This window comes from Eucyclogobius newberryi, unplaced genomic scaffold (genome assembly GCF_026437365.1).
Source record: "Eucyclogobius newberryi isolate DKJ021-1_F unplaced genomic scaffold, fEucNew1.0.hap1 SCAF_20, whole genome shotgun sequence".
NCBI lineage: Eukaryota > Metazoa > Chordata > Actinopteri > Gobiiformes > Gobiidae > Eucyclogobius > Eucyclogobius newberryi.
The window spans coordinates 21,582,383-21,600,255 of record NW_027315835.1 but is presented as its reverse complement, the minus strand read 5'-3'; the positions used below and the strand labels follow the sequence as shown (position 1 = coordinate 21,600,255).

The 17,873-nt window shown below is 40.2% G+C and overlaps 2 protein-coding genes across 3 annotated transcripts; one reads left to right on the top strand and one right to left on the bottom strand.

The window, feature by feature from the left end:
• Nucleotides 1-6: 6 nt before the first annotated feature.
• On the bottom strand, nucleotides 7-5,182 carry rangap1b (Ran GTPase activating protein 1b). Its single transcript, XM_072455864.1, has 16 exons — nucleotides 5,096-5,182; nucleotides 4,709-4,827; nucleotides 4,470-4,597; nucleotides 4,254-4,313; nucleotides 3,996-4,175; nucleotides 3,771-3,905; nucleotides 3,533-3,691; nucleotides 3,342-3,455; nucleotides 3,153-3,252; nucleotides 2,913-2,997; nucleotides 2,666-2,831; nucleotides 2,509-2,592; nucleotides 1,765-1,867; nucleotides 1,555-1,643; nucleotides 615-736; nucleotides 7-516 (listed from the first exon to the last, which is right to left on the bottom strand). Exons 2-16 carry the CDS (start codon nucleotides 4,818-4,820, stop codon nucleotides 444-446), a joined length of 1,710 nt encoding a protein of 569 aa, XP_072311965.1. The 5' UTR covers nucleotides 4,821-4,827; nucleotides 5,096-5,182; the 3' UTR covers nucleotides 7-443.
• Nucleotides 5,183-7,393: 2,211 nt separating this feature from the next.
• On the top strand, nucleotides 7,394-17,335 carry zc3h7bb (zinc finger CCCH-type containing 7Bb). Of its 2 annotated transcripts, none has more exons than XM_072455642.1 (21): nucleotides 7,394-7,637; nucleotides 8,244-8,305; nucleotides 8,375-8,411; nucleotides 8,489-8,686; nucleotides 8,807-8,965; nucleotides 9,040-9,168; nucleotides 9,330-9,372; nucleotides 9,500-9,735; nucleotides 9,845-10,127; nucleotides 10,204-10,262; nucleotides 10,415-10,514; nucleotides 10,585-10,746; nucleotides 10,817-11,022; nucleotides 11,111-11,211; nucleotides 11,294-11,475; nucleotides 11,775-11,854; nucleotides 11,935-12,179; nucleotides 12,970-13,075; nucleotides 13,846-13,954; nucleotides 14,090-14,223; nucleotides 14,295-17,335. In XM_072455642.1, exons 2-21 carry the CDS (start codon nucleotides 8,247-8,249, stop codon nucleotides 14,328-14,330), a joined length of 2,664 nt encoding a protein of 887 aa, XP_072311743.1. In that variant the 5' UTR covers nucleotides 7,394-7,637; nucleotides 8,244-8,246; the 3' UTR covers nucleotides 14,331-17,335. The 2 variants fall into 2 exon arrangements, with proteins under 2 accessions (XP_072311743.1, XP_072311742.1); XM_072455641.1 differs by having other exon boundaries at nucleotides 9,497-9,735.
• The last annotated feature ends 538 nt before the right edge of the window (nucleotides 17,336-17,873 follow it).

Here is a 17,873-nt window from a genome sequence, read left to right as displayed (position 1 = left end):
GTTTAATAGATTGACAGAGCAGCAAAGATTGACTTTTTTTTTTTTTATCCCTTCTTGATTTTTTGGGGGTAAACATTTCCCTTAATCTTCAGTTTACATCGAGGTAAGAGTGTAAGATATTTAAAACATATGTATTGACAATTAAAGACACATTATTGTGGTCCCAGACCCTTTACAGCAGTGACTGAAAATACATTAAAGTGGTTTTGACTCAAGTGCACAGCCTCATTCCAAACCCTAATTTTAAAAAGCTAAACATTTAATAGTTGCCAATTCAAAGCAAGAACTAGTTTTCTATAAAAATATAGTTACCAAGTGTTAAGTAAAAAAAATAAATGTTTCAGGACAGTCTATATCCCAAAATATACAAACGAAAAAGGAGGAAAGTGGTTGTCCTTGTTCAAGTTTAAGGCTTTGTTGTCGGTTTAAGATCAATCTTAAGCTCAAACTGTATTCTCCAGTGTAGATATCAACTTGTCTCTGGCGCTGCGGCAGGATTTAAGAGCTTCCGTGTTCCTGATGACATAAAAACTATTAGATCTTCTTCAAAGTTAAATATTGTGCTGAATGTGTAAAATCTGACTGAGAACTATAGTAAACAAAAGTTGACTTACTTGGATAGACAAAAGTAAAGCAGTGAAGCATAATCTGGTTTAAAATAGTTTTGTTGGACAGTGTGATCCAAACAGAGCAGTTGACCAGGAACCAGATCGGTCTTCTTCACTTTGCCTTCACCCTAAAATACAAGAAATAATTTACTAAGAGGTTTGTTTGTTGTTGTTGTTTTTATTATTATTATTATTGTCTTTCTTTTTTTAATCATTATTATAATAGTTAATTTATTTTTATTATTATTAGTGTATTTATATAGCACTCTTCCACCTTCAAGGCACTCATAGCACTTATATGTTGCAATCCATTCTGTGGTTTAAAAAAAGAAAGAAAAAAAAAGCAGTTTTTTCTGGGGCTGGATAAACAATAAGAATATTGTCTTTAAAATATGTTGCAACTATTACAACAACAACAAAAACAACAGCCCCACCCCAAATCACATTACATCAACAGTTTAAAATACATGTTTTTCACTTACTTAATTTTTATTGCATGGTTTGATACAAAAACATAGAAATCAATCAGAGCAATGCGTGCATCATAAAGCTTACAGCCGGAACCGATTCGCAGCACTTACCTCTAGATTTTAGATTTCAAACACAAATTAGTATTAAGTATAATTTTGATTGAACTAATCTCATAAGTCAAGTTTGTCCCAAGTATGGTTACTATATAGCAGTTTCAGCGCCTATGTGAATGTATCTGGACATACGCACAAAACTGCCTAATCAAGCAATGACTGAAAGTCCCCACTGATTATTGTTTAAGCAGTTTTGAATTTTCATAGGAAAAATCCCAAAAAGATTATTTGCATTGGTGACGCAAAGCATAATCTCACTTAATCCATCCAACCACACTTAATCTACATATGTAATATTGTGACAGCATCTGAGGCTTTGCAAGAACATAATATCATTGGTGAACTTGTGTTTACTTGAATACCTTAAGCAGCCCCATCATCACCAGCAGAGTGGAGAGGAAACAGTACGACTGCAGGTCTGAACCAGAGAGGCACTTCTTCATAACACCATCTGACAAAGAAAATGTATTTATGTTTATTTAGTATGAGCTCAAAAGTAAACATTAAAGCTACATAGCATATTTCTCACTCCTATCCTTTCAACAGCAAAAATACTTTTATTTTACAATTACCAATTGTCTCCAATACGGCTTCCTTTGCCTCAGGCTCATCACAATATAAAGAAGAAAGTTTCAGAAGCAACTCTGCAGCTTTGTGTGGCTCAGATGTCTTCACCTGAAAATAAACAATCCAAACACAAATTATGCGTGTAGATAGGGCTATAAAAAGGGCTATAAAAAGTGTTTTTCACAACACACTTTGGACAAATACGATTTTAAAACCATAACTTGTAGCCCAAAACATTCTAATATGTCATTTAGGCCCTTAGCTTTCAGCCAGTGTGCCGGGGACATTATTTGCCACAATATATACCACATCAGTTTACTAATAGGTTTGATTTGGAAACATTTTAGTAATTGGTGTGTCATGGCATCTTATCAATCCAAAAAGTGTGCTGTGACTCAAAAAAGGTTGAAAGACACTGATAAACTGTGATCAAACCCTCTTGAAACATAGTCGAGGATGGTCAAAAAGTACGCTAGATTGTTTGCTGAACTCTTCCTGAAAAATATTGGCGCGGCAGAACGTCCCTTGGCTCGGACTCTCAGCGGTCCTCGGAACAACTCGCAATTTTTACAGATTAAACTACATGAAACCTCCTGCAAGACGCAACTCGCAGCTCTAATTAAGTGATAAAGGCTTTAGTTTCTTTGAAAATAGTCGCGAGGGAGAAGTGTGAAAAGAATCTAGCCATTTTTCATATGATCAATTCTTAACGACCCGAATTAATCAAATTAATTTTGATTGACATTTACCTGCTGTTGCACATTTATTCGTGTCTCTCCCAACTGAAGCAGCTTCTCTACTGTAGGGCTAGTGATGAAAGCCATAACCTCAGCCTGGTAACGCACAAAAACATCAGTTACGACTCGTCATGTGAGTCAAAGTGTCACAAATGCAGCGTGGTCTTACTGAGCAAGTAGGTTTTGTGGGACTGTCCTCATTAATAAATCCATTCTCCTTTCCAGAGCCACATTCCTCTTCACTGGCCTCATTACTACTGCCATTTTCATCCTCCTCCTCCTCTTCTTCATCCTCCTCCTCTTCTTCCTCATCATCAGGTTCTCCTTCATCATCGCTATGAAAAGGGAAAGATTATTTGATCCAATGAATATGTTGGAATGTATGATTTTTATTTTGCCAATGAATGCGGTTCTACCTCAGTGATGCAAGCATTTCTCCTTTGTCCCTTTGTTCCATAACGTCTCTCAAAGCCTCACAGCCCTCTTCTCCCAAGCAGTTACCTAGAAGGCACTCGCTTAGTCTCATTGGTTCGTTTCACGTCACACAATTTTACATTTTAGGATGATGATATTCAAAAATAATAACACATCTTCCTCAATTTACATTTTGAATCCAAGAACAATCAATAACAAATGATTTTACAATCCATGTTTACCATTAAGATCTAATTGCTCCAAGTGAGATTTTTCGGAAATGGCTTGAGCCACCACAAGAGCTGCTGCCTCTGTGATCTCCCCAAAGGACAGGTTTAGCTCCTAGACACAACAAAAGCCATCAATTTGAAATTAAAATGAAATACTACTTGTAGTCAATCGTAATAGTACCATTACTAAAGAGAACATACTTTGAGGATGGGAAGTCCTTCTTTTAGCACAGCAGCAAGGGCAATAGCTCCTTCAGAACGGACCAGACAGTCACCAAAGTTGATGACTTGAATGTTACTTAGATGCTTCAGGGCCTAACAAGGACAAACAATATTCAAATTAATTTTAGTTACTGCAATGCACTGAAAACTCTTGCTGTATTAAAGCTGACCTGGGCCATAGCCAGCGTTCCTCTCTTTGTGAATGTGTTGTCGTTGAAGTTGACGACACGCAGCTCAGTGTTATGTCTCATGGCGGAGGCTAGAGCCATCACTCCTGTGTAGTTGATCCCATTCTGTGGCATGTGGACCTCTTCCAGGCTGCCAATCAGCTTAGTGCAGAAATAGTGTTGTTATTTGTCAACATAAAGCAAAGACAGCCCGATACCTATTATGCATGACGGGGTCTACCTTGAATGCCTTGGCTAAAGCACTGGCTCCTTCATTTTCTAAGCGGTTTCTTCCTGCGATGAACACTTTGAGTTTAAGGGGTGCTCCCAGCACCGAGGATTTTCTGTGGCACTCAATCAGGGCATCAGCCAAGATCTGCACAAAGCATTCAGCTCACTGTGTTAGGAATATGTTGTGGATCATGAGAAAGTCACCATTTACAATGTCATAGGAACAATAACTTGCCTTTCCTCCTCCAATCCCCATGCCACAGTTGTTGAGCCGTAGCTCTCTCAGAGTGTGACAGGTGGGGCTCTTAAGGAGCTGCTCGATTCCCTTCACACCATCAGGACCAAAGGCGTTGTCACTGAGGTCCAGCTCAGTCAGCCGGGCCCCAGCACACATCAGTGCACTGCCCAGGGAGCGCTGGTAAAAGCATGCACCAGAGCGTTAACACTTTTAAAAATGCTCCTGTTCTAAAGCTACATTTGTCTCAATCCTTACCAGAGCTGTTGGGATTTCTGAACGCAATCTACCAGTAAACAAATCACTCCAGTAACATCTCTACAGCACCAAAGACAAACAAAAAGTTATTTTTCTGAAGTGACAGGATATTCAAATTAAAATGAGAAAAGAAATGTAATGGTACCAACACATGAAGAGGTATAATACATTTATATAATTGAATGAAATATAAACAAATGTGTTTGTTAGCACTACCTCTAGCTGGTCTTTTTTCTCCAAAACTTCAGCAATAGCTTGGGCTGCCTCCACTCCTAGAGTGTTTCCTTCCAGACGGAGAGCTCTCAGATCTTGGTACTGATCAATTTCTTGAACTAGATGTTCAACTGAAACCACATAGTTAAGAAAGGAAATGTTACATTTACATGGAGATATTACATTTGTAACTCATCTGTAAAACGTCTTTGATGAAGAAAGAAAGTGTGTCCTTGTCGCACCTGATAGTTTCGAGTCCAGCTTCAGTCCCAGGCCTTTATAGCTCAGCTCTCCATCTCCAACATGGGTTTTGGAGAGGGCATCTGCCAGCTGTGCTATGTCATCTGTGGCCATTCTAACACTGTGTAAGCAATGAAAACAAACATTTACATATGTTCATGTTGAGGTAATATCATCATCGTGTTGTTGTTTTCATAACTGAACTGATAGTAACTTTTGGATATGAATTTCTATTACGACATAGGCATTAGCTTGAGTGCTAACAAAACTAACGACTAACGACATAATTCTTCATCAGCAGAACACATTTTTCACTAAAATCAGGCCTAAAAAATTCAGAATCATAGTAAAGTGTACACAAGTTGTTTAGTTTTGATTTCAAACCGTACCACAAAGAAGAAATCCGAGGGAAACACGCCGGGCTCTTCTTCTCTGGTGTTTAGAGGCGGTTGGTATCCAAGTGTCACATTACCGCCACCTACCGTGGATGTACGACTTAGACTTTAGACTTAATTCTTCAGAATTCATTCTTTAGACTTTATTCTTTTTAGACTTTCATCTTTAGACTTCGAGGCCCTGGCCCTTCTTCTTCAGACTTTATTTTTCTTCTTCTTTTATGGTGTTTTATGGCGGCTGTATCCAAGAGTTGCATAACCGCCAGATCATTTTCTTCATCCCCAGACTTTCTTCTTCTTCTTCTTCTTCTTCTTCTTCTTCTTCTTCTTCTTCTTCTTCTTCTTCTTCTTCTTCTTCTTCTTCTTCTTCTTCTTCTTCTTCTTCTTCTTCTTCTTCTTCTTCTTCTTCTTCTTCTTCTTCTTCTTCTTCTTCTTCTTCTTCTTCTTCTTCTTCTTCTTCTTCTTCTTCTTCTTCTTCTTCTTCTTCTTCTTCTTCTTCTTCTTCTTCTTCTTCTTCTTCTTCTTCTTCTTCTTCTTCTTCTTCTTCTTCTTCTTCTTCTTCTTCTTCTTCTTCTTCTTCTTCTTCTTCTTCTTCTTCTTCTTCTTCTTCTTCTTCTTCTTTTTCTGTGTTTATCGGCGGTTGGCACGCAACTAAAGGTGCATTACCGCTACTGTCCGTTATGGAGTGTGGGCCGGGAAGCCCCAGCAGTCCTTAAATCCTCCCTATCAATTCTGTTGACTAAAAGTACATAAGGAGTACCTGTACTATAACCTTTACTACAACGTCCTGTGATAGCGAGACGCTCTGCAATATTTCCTTGATATTAAATTTAATCCCATTTCCACACACTTTTTCCTTCAGAATTCATCTTTGCTGTTGAAATTTAGGACAGTAAATAATAAAATGCCCAACTGTCTCTTGGACTCTGCAGTGATCACCCTGTTCCATGTTTCCCCTTTATTCTGAGGGTGTCATTCAGCCAGTGTGTCCCAGCCAGGCATCCCATCTCCTCTGCTACCGTTTACTAATTTCTTCTTTAATTATGGTTTTGATTTCTGCTGTACAATACTTAATGGGGAAGTGCACCTCTGCTTATGTAGCTCCTCCTTTTGCATATTTATCTGCCAGCTCGTTCCCTTCCACCCCTGTGTGCGCTGGGACCCACAAAAAAGTTAGTTGTTTCCCCTGCCTGTTTATTCTTTTTAGCATTTGTCCTATTTCACAAATGATGTCTTAGCCAGAGTCGGCTCTACCTCCTGAGGAGACTCGGGGGTTTTGGAGTGACAGGGCCACTCTTGAAGACCTTCTAAGAAGGAGAGTCTAAGGACAGAGGATCCTGGGACATCGTCCCTCGCCACCACAGACATTGTTGATTCATTTCTCCCTGTGGCCCTCAAAGGCAACTGTTGTTGTGATTTTGGGCCTTACAAAAATGAATTGATTTGATTTGATTTGATTTCTATGACTCTGTGGTGGCATCAGCCCTCCTGTACGGTATGGCCTGCTGGAGCAGCAGCATCACAGAGAAATGAGAGGTTTTGTCTATAGGAGTTTTTGTTTATAAGAGTTTTGTTTATAAGAGTTCTTCTATTAAGAGTGTTTTTTAAACTTCCTATAAGTCATCTGTACTTTTCCTCTGTATCTACCTGTGTTGCAACAATGAAATTCTCCCATGTGTGGACAATAAAGGAATATCTTATCTTATCTTATCTTATCTTATCTGGTTCTGAGCTCAATTTTTTTAATACTCGTCATTACACTACTTGAATCTGAAGCAACTAAATGTTTCATTTGTCCATTCTCCTCCTCCCAGCTTAGTGCCAAAAGCACAGCCAACAATTCTGCTGTATTAGCTATATAATCACTTCTTACAACAATGTCTATATCAGGAATGACAAAAGCTACTCTCCAACCATAACACTAGTTAACTTTGACGCTTCAGTGTAAATTACTATATTATCTGAATACTCTCTATTTACGTACACGTTCACATTACCACTACTACGGTTCTACTACGGAGGAACGGTAGTGATTGGAACTGTAGGGCTCACGTCGGGCTGGTGTATTCAGCATTGTCGCCATTGTGTGCATTTAATAGTACGCATCTAAGTGTGTGCCCTGCAAAAGACTGCCTTTGTGACCCCCAATGACCCTGAAAATGAGATAGCACGCACACGCCAACAAGCATAATTGCCTGTTAATTAGAGTGCAATTAATTAATTACAAAGCTAAACCTGATGCACAGCACAAAATTATCCTGATACTGATTCCTGGGGGTCCCCCTGGCGGACACGCGCGGTACTGTCAGTGACTTGTTGCGATATCGGCGGATTCTTCTGCATTAGCATTGTGAGCAAAACTGCTAACGGGGCGAAGCCAAAGACACACAGCCCTGCTCAGCCCAAACGCGCATGACAAAGGCACACAAACGGCAGCTATGTACTTGGACCTCGGCCGATTGGTGCTCTAGCTTTATTTTTTCATGTTCTCGCCCCTGAAGCTGTTTGCTGTGAAGAAAGCGCCTGAGAGCTAACAGTGAGTTATCTGATGCTAACGAGGGCTTTAAAGGGAGCTTTGACAGCAAGCAAATGTAGTTTGAGAACATATTTAATAGTAATCACTGTGCAAGAGGCTCGATAAAACTAACTGTTTTTGCATTGCATGAATCTGACAATTGTCTGTTCTCTCTTCATCCTGCTAAAGTTGGGCTAACATTCACAGTCATTAGCATTTAGCATTTACCACGTAGTCCAGCTTTAACTTTAGCTGAATTTTCTACATATGTTGATATAAATATTATTACAGTAAACCTTCGCCTGTGAGATGCACAATCATAAAGTAAAGTACCAATTGAACACATGGTTTGTTATTGTGAGCTCCATAAGCTCACGTTTCACATAGATGAGTTTGATCAAGACCTAATTCACCCAGACGCGTCCACTCACTACAGATTACACTCAGGTAGTCACTATAGGGCTTAGAATGGGTGTGTTACATATGGAATATTGTTTTTATTTACTGGTAATATTCACATGCATCATATTCAGCCATTATAGTGTTATGATCTTAAGTACCAGTGTATGCCTAATGTCAAAGAGAGCATGCATGTTTTTATTGTCAAAGTAAACTTCAACTACACAGAAGATGGATCCTGAACGACAGAAACGAAGAGAAGAAATCCAGAAAGCAATGAGCTTCATTCAGTAAGTGGACTGCAGTATGCTGATTTATTTGAAAGACATTTAATCAGATCTCATCCTGTTCCCCATCAGGTCCTCGTTGCCCTTTCCAGAACCAGAAAATTATGAGGTACAATTTTTTTTACTTGTACACATATAGGATCATGTTTTATAGGATCATTTGGCCAATGTCCCTGTTTCTCTCAGGCGTTTCTGACCCAGCTGGTGTGTAATTTACTGGATGAGGGCAATGCTTGCTTCCGTGATGGGGACTGGCGTCAGGCGTCACAGCAGTACGGGGAGGGGATCAGTGTGTCCAGGTATGCCCAGACTGAGGCCCTGATTATCCCCCATGAGCTACTGGAGGGCCTCTATGTGAACAGGGCAGCAGCCTTTTACCAAGTGGTGAGTAAAGTGACAACAAGAGTTTTCTTGTTTTGTGGAAAATGTAACATTGATTTTGTTTGTATCACCAAGGACGCTTCTAGTGATTTTGATTATTAAGTGAAGGTTTTTCCGTTCCAGAGGGAGTATGAGCGGGGTGTTCAGGACTGCGACAGTGCTTTGTGCGTATCTGAAGTTAGCCGCAGAGCTTTGTACCGAAAAGCCCTCTGTCTCCGAGAGTTAGGACAACTCAGAGATGCCTATGAATGTGGAACTAAATGCCTTCTCACTGCACCACATGTATGCCAGCATAGAAATGTATGGATATACCTGTATATCCTGAAATGTTAAATATGCCATGTTTCCCCTTACAGGACAGGCAGGTGAGTGACTTGGCTCAGGATTTAGCAACTAAATTGGGATTGAAGGGGCGGAAAGCATACGTTAGCCCCCAGACCGAGTCCACTGCATCAGATGGAGAATCGTCTCAGCCCACTGGAGAGGTGGGTGCATTTTTCGGAATGATTTGGTAACTTTTAGCGGCCTGAGAAAAACATACTTTGACTCAAAATGTTATACTTTTTATCATTCATTTTATTTTACACCATAGAGTATTATAGCCTGTTTAGAAACTGAAACTAGTGTTACTGTGTTTTTTTAACAGATGTCATCCAATGGGCTGGAATCTCTGGGGGACATTGGATCAGGTACAGCATGATTAATTCTATTAATTTGCACCTCTATGTGTATTTATTTTAGGATCACAATGTCCACATACATGATAAATCCTGACCATGTGATTGTGAAGTTTAGCTGCTGTTTTCCTCCCAGCAGACCTGTCGAGTGCACAGTGCATCCCTGCACCTTTAGCCACCCCTATCCCAGTCAGCGATGAACCGGCCAGTCCAGTGGTCGCCTCCTGCACCGAGTTGTCAGAGTGTCCCAGCAATCAGGGCCTGGCTCCTATGCAGTACTCTGTGCCTGTGTCTGAGCACACAGATGAGTGCAGCAGCAGCATCACAGAGAAGCTTGACAGTTTGTTAGACTGCATGCCCAAGAAAGTCAGTGAGGTTGGTTCAAGATAATTAAACCCTTTCATTTTAATTGACAGGGTATTTAAAAACATATAAAAGAAATACAATGGACACGGTAACTAAATATGTTGTAATTTACTTCCAGAATCCCGTACAAGGTGCTATTCCGACAAACCTTCCCAACACAGCAGTGGGTCTCCGTCCCCCGTACTCCCCAGGCCTTTCCTCGCCGTCGCAGCAGCTTCCCTCTGCCTTCTTCAGCTCCTCCATCAGTGATATGCCGTCGCTGGAGCCTTACTCGCCTCTGGGTCAAAGAGACCAGGGTTCCACCCAGGCGCAGGACGCTCTGGGAACCTTCTCCACCAGTGCCATAGATGGAGAAGGGAGTAATGGTGGTTTGGACTCGCTTTCTGAATACACTCTCCCAGGTGCAGTTTGTCCCGTATAGTACACGTCTCAGGCAGAAGTTCAGCCTCTGATGTTACTGTCTGGTGTGCTCCACAGGAGGACGAGTGTGTCCAAGCTTTATTCATGGACTACGTAACCACAGCTCTGCACATGCAGTGAGTAACATTATCACACCAAATGTCTGTTTTTCATATTTATGTTTCTGTGTTTGCCTCTGAGAGTTTCTTTCTTATATTCTATATCCTGTCAAATGTTACCATCAAGACCATTTTTTTTCATTCAAGAAATTTCGTTTTGTTTTCTTAAGAATGGCCCTGGAGGAACCAACCTGTCCCTTCTCTCCAGAAATCCTTTGGCAGCAACACATGAGTTCCGACAAGCCTGTCATGCTTGTTATAGTCGAATAGGTTGGTTGGAAAATTCTGCTTTCTGGACAAAAATCTGACCCTGTACTAAATGAATGTGACTTTGACTTAGGACCACGAGTGATGGATTACAAATATCAGCCAGAAGCAGCACACCGCTGTAAGCGAGATGTGCTGCTGTGCCGCCTCAGGAACATGGATGACCCCACATGGAAGAGGATCAGACCACGGCCTGCTCGCAACAACTTCCTTGGTGCATTCGTTCTCTGTAAAGGTAGTTCTGTTTGAACCGGTTAGATTTTATGTGTGCAATGTCACTGATGTTTGTTTGATGTTCTCCACAGAGGTGCAGGAGCGGCAAGAGTGTCAGTATGGGGAGAACTGTACATTTGCCTACTGCCAAGAGGAGATTGATTTGTGGACTCAGGAGAGGAAAGGGGCCCTGAGCAGAGAACTTCTGTTTGACCCTCTGGGCAGCACAGAGCGACGGGCCCTCAGTGTCACCAGGCTCCTGCAGCTCCACATGGGGATGTTCATGTTCCTCTGTGAGGTCAGACAAGCCACATTCAGTAGTTTATCAAGATTACAGTGGGATTGCTCCTGACACCAATACAATCCACAATGTTCTGTTTGCGCAGGAATGTTTCGACAGTAAGCCCCGCATTATAAGCAAACGCAGCAAAGAGAATTTGTCTGTCTGTTCGAACCTCACAGCTCGACACCCCTTTGATGATAATAAGTATGTTAGCCACAGATCACACCATCCAGTAGTGTCATTGACATAAGATGATCTGTAAACGCCGCCTCTCCTCTCTTTGTAGGTGCCTGGTGCATGTGGTGAGGTCAGCCAACGTGCGCTACAGTAAAGTGCGCCCTCTTCACCCGCTGTGCCAGTTTGATGTGTGCCGCCATGAGGTGCGCTACGGCTGCCAGAGGGAGGACAGCTGCTCCTTCGCACACTCTGTCATTGAATTAAAATGCTGGGTGCTTCAGCAAGATACTGGTGGGTTTTTAAGAGTTTTTGTTCATGTTAAGTATAGTTCATGTTAGTTGTGTTTTTTAAAGGAGACATACAGTGAGGAAAGTAAGTACTTGACCACCCTGTGATTTGGCATGTTCTCCCACTTAGAAATTATTCTGAAATGTTCATCATAGGTGCATTTCCACTGTGAGAGACAGAATCTTTATCTATTTGTTATTGTTGCAGATAAGTATTTGCACACCTGAGAAAATCGAGTGTTAATATGTGTGAATTATAGTTGATTTGGTCTATTGTGTCTCCTTTTTAACTTGAATTTGTAGGTATCACTCATGAAGAGATGGTTCAGGAGTCAAAGCGACACTGGCAAAGGCTGGAGCAGAATGCACAGAAGCAACAGAAGGTGACAGAACCAAGACTAAAACGGCTACTAAACAAGCAACCTAATGAAGAAGACGAAAACTAACGTGCGTTGTTTTGCAGCCCATCCATTACCACCCCAGCAGCAGCCTGCCCCCTGCTGGACTGGGGGCCGTGGGCAGCAGCAGTGGCGGAATGGACGGTGGAGGTGTAAGCCCTGTGACTGCAATTGGAAGTCTGGGAAGTGCAGCGAGAGGACGTCCCCTCAACTTAAAAATGAAGTTTGTTTGTGGCCAGTGCTGGAGAGAAGGGCAGGTCAATGAGCCGGACAAGAACCTGAAGTACTGCACTGCCAAAGCCAGGCACAGGTGACTGGCGTGGCATCTTTTAACTCCTTTAAAGTTATAGTACCAGTGGCTATGTATTAGCTGAAGTCCATCTTATGCAATGTTATGTTATCTTTTTATATTTTATGTATGAATGACTGTCCAGGGTGTACCCCGCCTAAGGCCCGAAGTCACTGGGATAGGCTCCAGTCACCCGCGACCCCGATAGGGAACAAGCGGTAGAAAATGGATGGATGGATGTATGAATGTATTTATTTTTTATTAATTTTTATTTTATTTTATTTATTATTATTATTTTTAACGCCGCAGATCAGAACAGCTGTTGCCTCGCAGGGTGACAGTGAAATAGCAAAGCAGATTAAACAATATTAAACAAATAAACAATGCAGGAAATTAGCAAATGAGCCTGTCCAAGGAAAAACTACAAAACCTGTGGGGAAAAGCAGAAGCCTTGAGGAAAACCACAGTGAAGGCGAGCTGGTGCAAACTCACGTACGAAATTCCTGTATATCTTTAATGAAACAAAACACAATTAAAGCACAAACATTTTAACATTTTAACAAATAACAGCAAGAACTTCAGAACGTCAACATCGGCTGTGGTTTGATTTTGGAGATTAATTTGTCAGTTTTTCAAAACCAGCTGGCCTTCACTCTTTCAAGCGTAGCTAACCCTAACCCAAGGCACGCAGCCAGAATGATTGGTATTTCAGGGTTCATGTGGAAGGGACTGGTCCTAAGAAATGATCAAATATACCCTTTTGAATATTACCTAATGAGTTTTTGATAAATAGCCTTCTTTTTTTTTACAGCTGGACAAAGGAGCGTCGTGTTCTGCTGGTGAAATCCTTTGAGAAGAAAAAGTGGGTGGTTGTTCGACCTCTGCCCTTTTCGCGCACGTATCCACAGCAGTACGATGTGAGTACCTCCTTCAGCTCTCACATGCTGAGAGCAGCTGACCGAGCTCTGCACACGGCACACATGACTCTGCAGCTTTCCCTTTGATAACTGTTTGTGACACTGTTATATGCTTAGATCTCACCATCTCTCATTTTTATATTATAGACATTTTTAAAGTGTGTAAACAAAAACGTAAATTCCAGAACGGAGTTGAAAGTGAAGTGGAACAATGTGATTTCAATTGATTAACCTCAGAATATCACAAAAAAAAAAGTATGAAACCAATCAGACCTGGCTTAAATACATTTACTATTGGATTAGACATTATTTAATTGGAGTTTGAAATTGACACTTTGCATTTTTGATGAAGGAAAAATCTAACTATTATTTGTTTAGTAAACCAAATGAAAATGGAAAAATGTTGACCTGGCTATAGTTTTTCATTTTACATTTATATATACATGTTTAAACTCCAACTATACTTTGAAGCTCGATTACAATTTTGAGGCTGGAATTGTTTTTCTAATAGAGAAGCAAACTGGAAAGTAAAAATAGTTTTGTGTTGTAAAGGCATAAGACCAATGGCATTTTGAACTTCTGCTAAGGTCTACTTCACTTTCCCTCCAGTTGCCTCCATTCTGGAATTTGAAACATTCTAATGACATTCAGTTTTAAATGGCCTAAAGTGGGCACCTTGCGTGTTGTAAAGAGCTGCATAAATAAAGATTGAGTGTCATTAATTTCTCAATTGTATTTTAAATAAAAACTCAAACTGGTTTCTCTTTTAGATGTGTGTTCATGTAATGAAACAGAAGAAGTGCCATTACATAGGAAACTGCTCGTTTGCCCACAGTCTGGAGGAGCGTGACGTCTGGACCTACATGAAGAACAACAACCGTAAGTGCCCTCTTACCTCCTCCTCACATTCTACTGCTTCGTGGTAAATCTTGTGATTAGTCGCAGCTCCCCTGATGGCAGAGTGGGCTCTGATTGTAGTACTTTTGAGTAATAGTCAGCGTGTTCATTGTGTAGTGCGAGACATGCAGCAGATGTACGAACTGTGGCTTCAACTGACCAATCAGAGCCGACGCACAGAACACTCTGCTGTGACCCCGCCCCCGGAGGACAAACAGGTCACAATAACAGCAGACTACACAGAAGGCATGGTAAGGCTCCGAATGTCTCATGAACGTTAAAAATAGAATAAAATCAAGAGAAAATGCTTGTTTGATTCCAGGCCGGCAGGAGACTGTCAGACGGAGACGACCTCTGAATGTTTCTGCTGTGGTCAAACCTGCTATAACATGTGTGTAACACGTGTGGTGTAGCAGGCTGCTGTTCCATGTCCCGCACGTGTGAGACGCTCAGCACTGGTTGAGAAACACATTCGCACAACACATAAAATCAGATCGCCTGCATAAGTGGGGCTATTGTAAGTAAATGTACTGTGGCTTCAGAAAGTTTTCAGACACTCTTTCATTCCTTCCTTTTACTATTGTGTAGATGATTCCAAAATGTATTCACTGATTAACCTACAATAGGGAACTTTGGGAAGTTTTTCCAAAATATGAAATAATGCTGACAGTTTTACATTGACATAAATATTCAGACCAACTCTGAACTTGACCACAGCGGAAGAGCTGCGTACTGCACACAAGCAAGTGTCACTCTTTTACTCGTGTAGCAGGAATTAACAAATAAAATATAGCCTAAAGAAACGGTGCACATAAATCGGCACATAGCGGCTACAGTAGCTACACCAGAGAGGAAGTTCATTTAAATATTATCAATAAACCATATTATTCAGTCAATTCATTGGATGGCTCCACCACATGTGGACCATCTCAGCCATGGAAGGAGAAATTGTTTATTTTTATTTTTTGCCCAGACATTCTAAGATTCGGTTCTTAATTTTACATTTGATGGTAATCAGTACTATTATCTTAATAACAACTTAATAACAACATAATAAAACGGAAGGTATTAAGGTTAAAGTCTGTAAACTTCCTGAAGTCACTGTATTCAACTAAGTGGTTATTATCTTGAATGTACTGGAGTTTTAGGTTTTCCTTGGCTGGGATATTGAATGTTTGAAAGAGCCTTAAGCAGTGCTCTATTGACTGAGCGCATCTCCCTCAGGCTCCTCTTTTTCAATGTTTGTGGCCCTGAGGCGACCCTCATGTCCCCACGCTGGTCGTGGTCCTTCTGTCTTGTTAGTTAGCACTAACACAAACGTGGCGTAGCCCTCAGTGCTAGCACAGGAAACATCGTGAAGAGATTCTTGATGGAAAGTACAATCCTGTTTAAACTGCTTTTATTCATAGGAACATGCTATTAAAATGACTTCCAGCTGATCTTTTTAGTGGGAGTTGTACTTATTCTATTTTCTGCCATATTGGTGGGCAACTCTGAATGTTAAGTTATGATGGGCCTAAAGTTGAGGCGGCCAGTCTTTTAAAGCATTGTTAAGGCTAATGATTGAAAGAAAGAAAGAAAGTATAAAACCTAAAGAGTGCTTGTGCAACATCATCCCCCCTTCCCTCCCCTGTCCTTTTGATCACTGCTGTTTTTGGAGACATTTGAAAGTACATTTATTACAGACACGCTCATTTAACTTACACGTGGACGGTTTCTTGAACAGAAGCTTTCACGCCTAAAGTAAACGATTGTTGTGGAGAACCTGTTTGCAGAAAGGGATTCACACATGATCTTGTGCCTATTCTGAGCTCAAACGCACACGCACACATAGACGCACACACACGGGAAATCTGATGCTATAATGGTATTCTTGTCTTTAGTGGTTTAAGTCAGAGCTGTATTCTAAAACCTATACACACAGTTATACTATACATATTTACATTTATACAATGGCATACTAATGATAATTAATAACTTAGCAATTAAGCTTAATAAATATATAATCAGAAAAGCCGTATTGATTACATATAGAACACCGAGGTATAATGCTATAAGATGTATTGCTGAACTAGGTGACTATAGTTCTGTTTTCTTAAGATATCTTCTCATTTTGTCCTTTTTCTGTCTGTGTGGGCTGTTCCAGACAAGGGTTGATTATGTACGAAATGTTTTGGAACAGAAAAGCTAAATTTACATGATACTTGATACTCATATTTGTGTTGAAGTAAAGCGAGAAGAATTTGAAGTTTACATGCTGTTTTCTTTACACATTTTGCACATGAGCTACTTTGGTTGTGCAAGTTGATTCAAAAAAATTCAACCTTAATGATTTTTTTAGTTATTTAAAATCCAATTTGATCATAATGTCTATTGTCCAAGTGTATAGAAAGGCCTTGTCTGGAACATCTCTGGGATTGTATTACTCATAGTATAATGATAAATATATAATGACTATGATTGCTATCTATTGACCATTTCTATTTCTCTTCTATATACTATCTATATAAAAATATTATATATTATGTATGTTAATTGCAATGTATAACTCATTCTTTATAAATGTAGCCATTTATGAATACAATATCTAACTTTTAAAATATGTCTCTGTATGCAGCCTTTCTCTTTTGGAGGCAGAGGGCAGACATCTTAAACCTGATCTGTTCCACCAGCTCGCTGCCTCGTGTACATTTGCTTGGCATTGATAAAGTAGATCTAGAAACGACTGCATACACAGATTCTTATATTCTCCCATATAGCGCCTTATTCAATATATTCCACCTATAAGATGATACATACCCTATTGTATAATCCTGCTTACTATACAGTATATGAAATCTGATACCTATTATAAAACGTAGACTCCCATATAAGGTTATTTAGGTAAGAAATGAATATGTTTTACTGTGGCTGTAAACATTTGTTGTGGTCATTTGATTGGCTACTTTATGTCAAACCTCGAAAAAGTATTTGATAAATTGAAAACATTTGTGTTGAGAGATTTGTGTCAGAAAGCCTGGGCATATCACACAAACACAAGAGGCACTTAACAGTTACTTCTGCTGTAAAACCACCTTAATAACAGATCCTTTGAATCACCTTCACAATAATGAAGATTATACCTATGTTGCAACGTTTGGAGACATTTTCTACTTAAAGGCCCCACCAAACAGCCACAGTTGTGTGTTTTGTTTTGTTTGTCTCAAACCAGAGGTTGTAAGAAGGGTTTTTATCAATGACATATTTTGTGTAATGCAAAACTTTTATTTTCTTATTTGTTGTTTTATCTGTTCTCCCTGGATGGACCATGATCACACAAATGGAGCAAATCTCTTGAAAGTGAAATAAAGAGATTGTTTCAGATCGTACTTGTCTTTCATCACACACGGCTCAGACTCCTCATTGGTTGTTTTAGATCTCCTGTTGCCCTTATCTGCTCAGGTGAGGGTGCGATAAGAGAGTGGTGGCAATGAACTTTGCAATAGTTTATTGGCACGCATGAACTTTATGTTGCATCTCTGCATCTCCTCATCTCCTCATCTTGTGCAGTGGAGCTGGTATTGTATTTATTTTGGCTCATTTTACTTTCAGGACGTTTCCTCTCAGAGCAGCTGATTGGTTGATCACTCACAATATACAAAAAACATGTAGTTTATTTTTGTCATCATTCAGCATCATTCATGAACCACAAAGGAGTTTGTATGTGAATTACATCGACGACAAATTTACCACAATATTACACAACTTGTCGCCCATTTAAGGCCACAAACTTCAGGTAATCTGTACGTGTTGACATTGGTCATCTTTTCAATGACGGACAACTCTACTGACCAATCAGATGTTTTTCCGACTATTGCTGAGGTAACTCGCTGCTGATTGGTTTAGATGCGCTTAGGGGTTG

Excerpts from the sequence above, each read along its gene's own strand:
- rangap1b (XM_072455864.1), bottom strand. The coding sequence starts at position 4,820 with ATGGCCACAGATGACATAGCACAGCTGGCAGATGCCCTCTCCAAAACC. Across the intron at positions 3,906-3,995 it reads TGGGGATTGGAGGAGGAAAG|ATCTTGGCTGATGCCCTGAT; the intron begins GCAAGTTATTGT and ends TGCTTTGTGCAG. Across the intron at positions 2,832-2,912 it reads GAAATGCTTGCATCACTGAG|CGATGATGAAGGAGAACCTG; the intron begins GTAGAACCGCAT and ends CCCTTTTCATAG.
- zc3h7bb (XM_072455641.1), top strand. The coding sequence starts at position 8,247 with ATGGATCCTGAACGACAGAAACGAAGAGAAGAAATCCAGAAAGCAATG. Across the intron at positions 10,263-10,414 it reads ACCACAGCTCTGCACATGCA|AATGGCCCTGGAGGAACCAA; the intron begins GTGAGTAACATT and ends TGTTTTCTTAAG. Across the intron at positions 10,515-10,584 it reads TGCTTGTTATAGTCGAATAG|GACCACGAGTGATGGATTAC; the intron begins GTTGGTTGGAAA and ends ACTTTGACTTAG.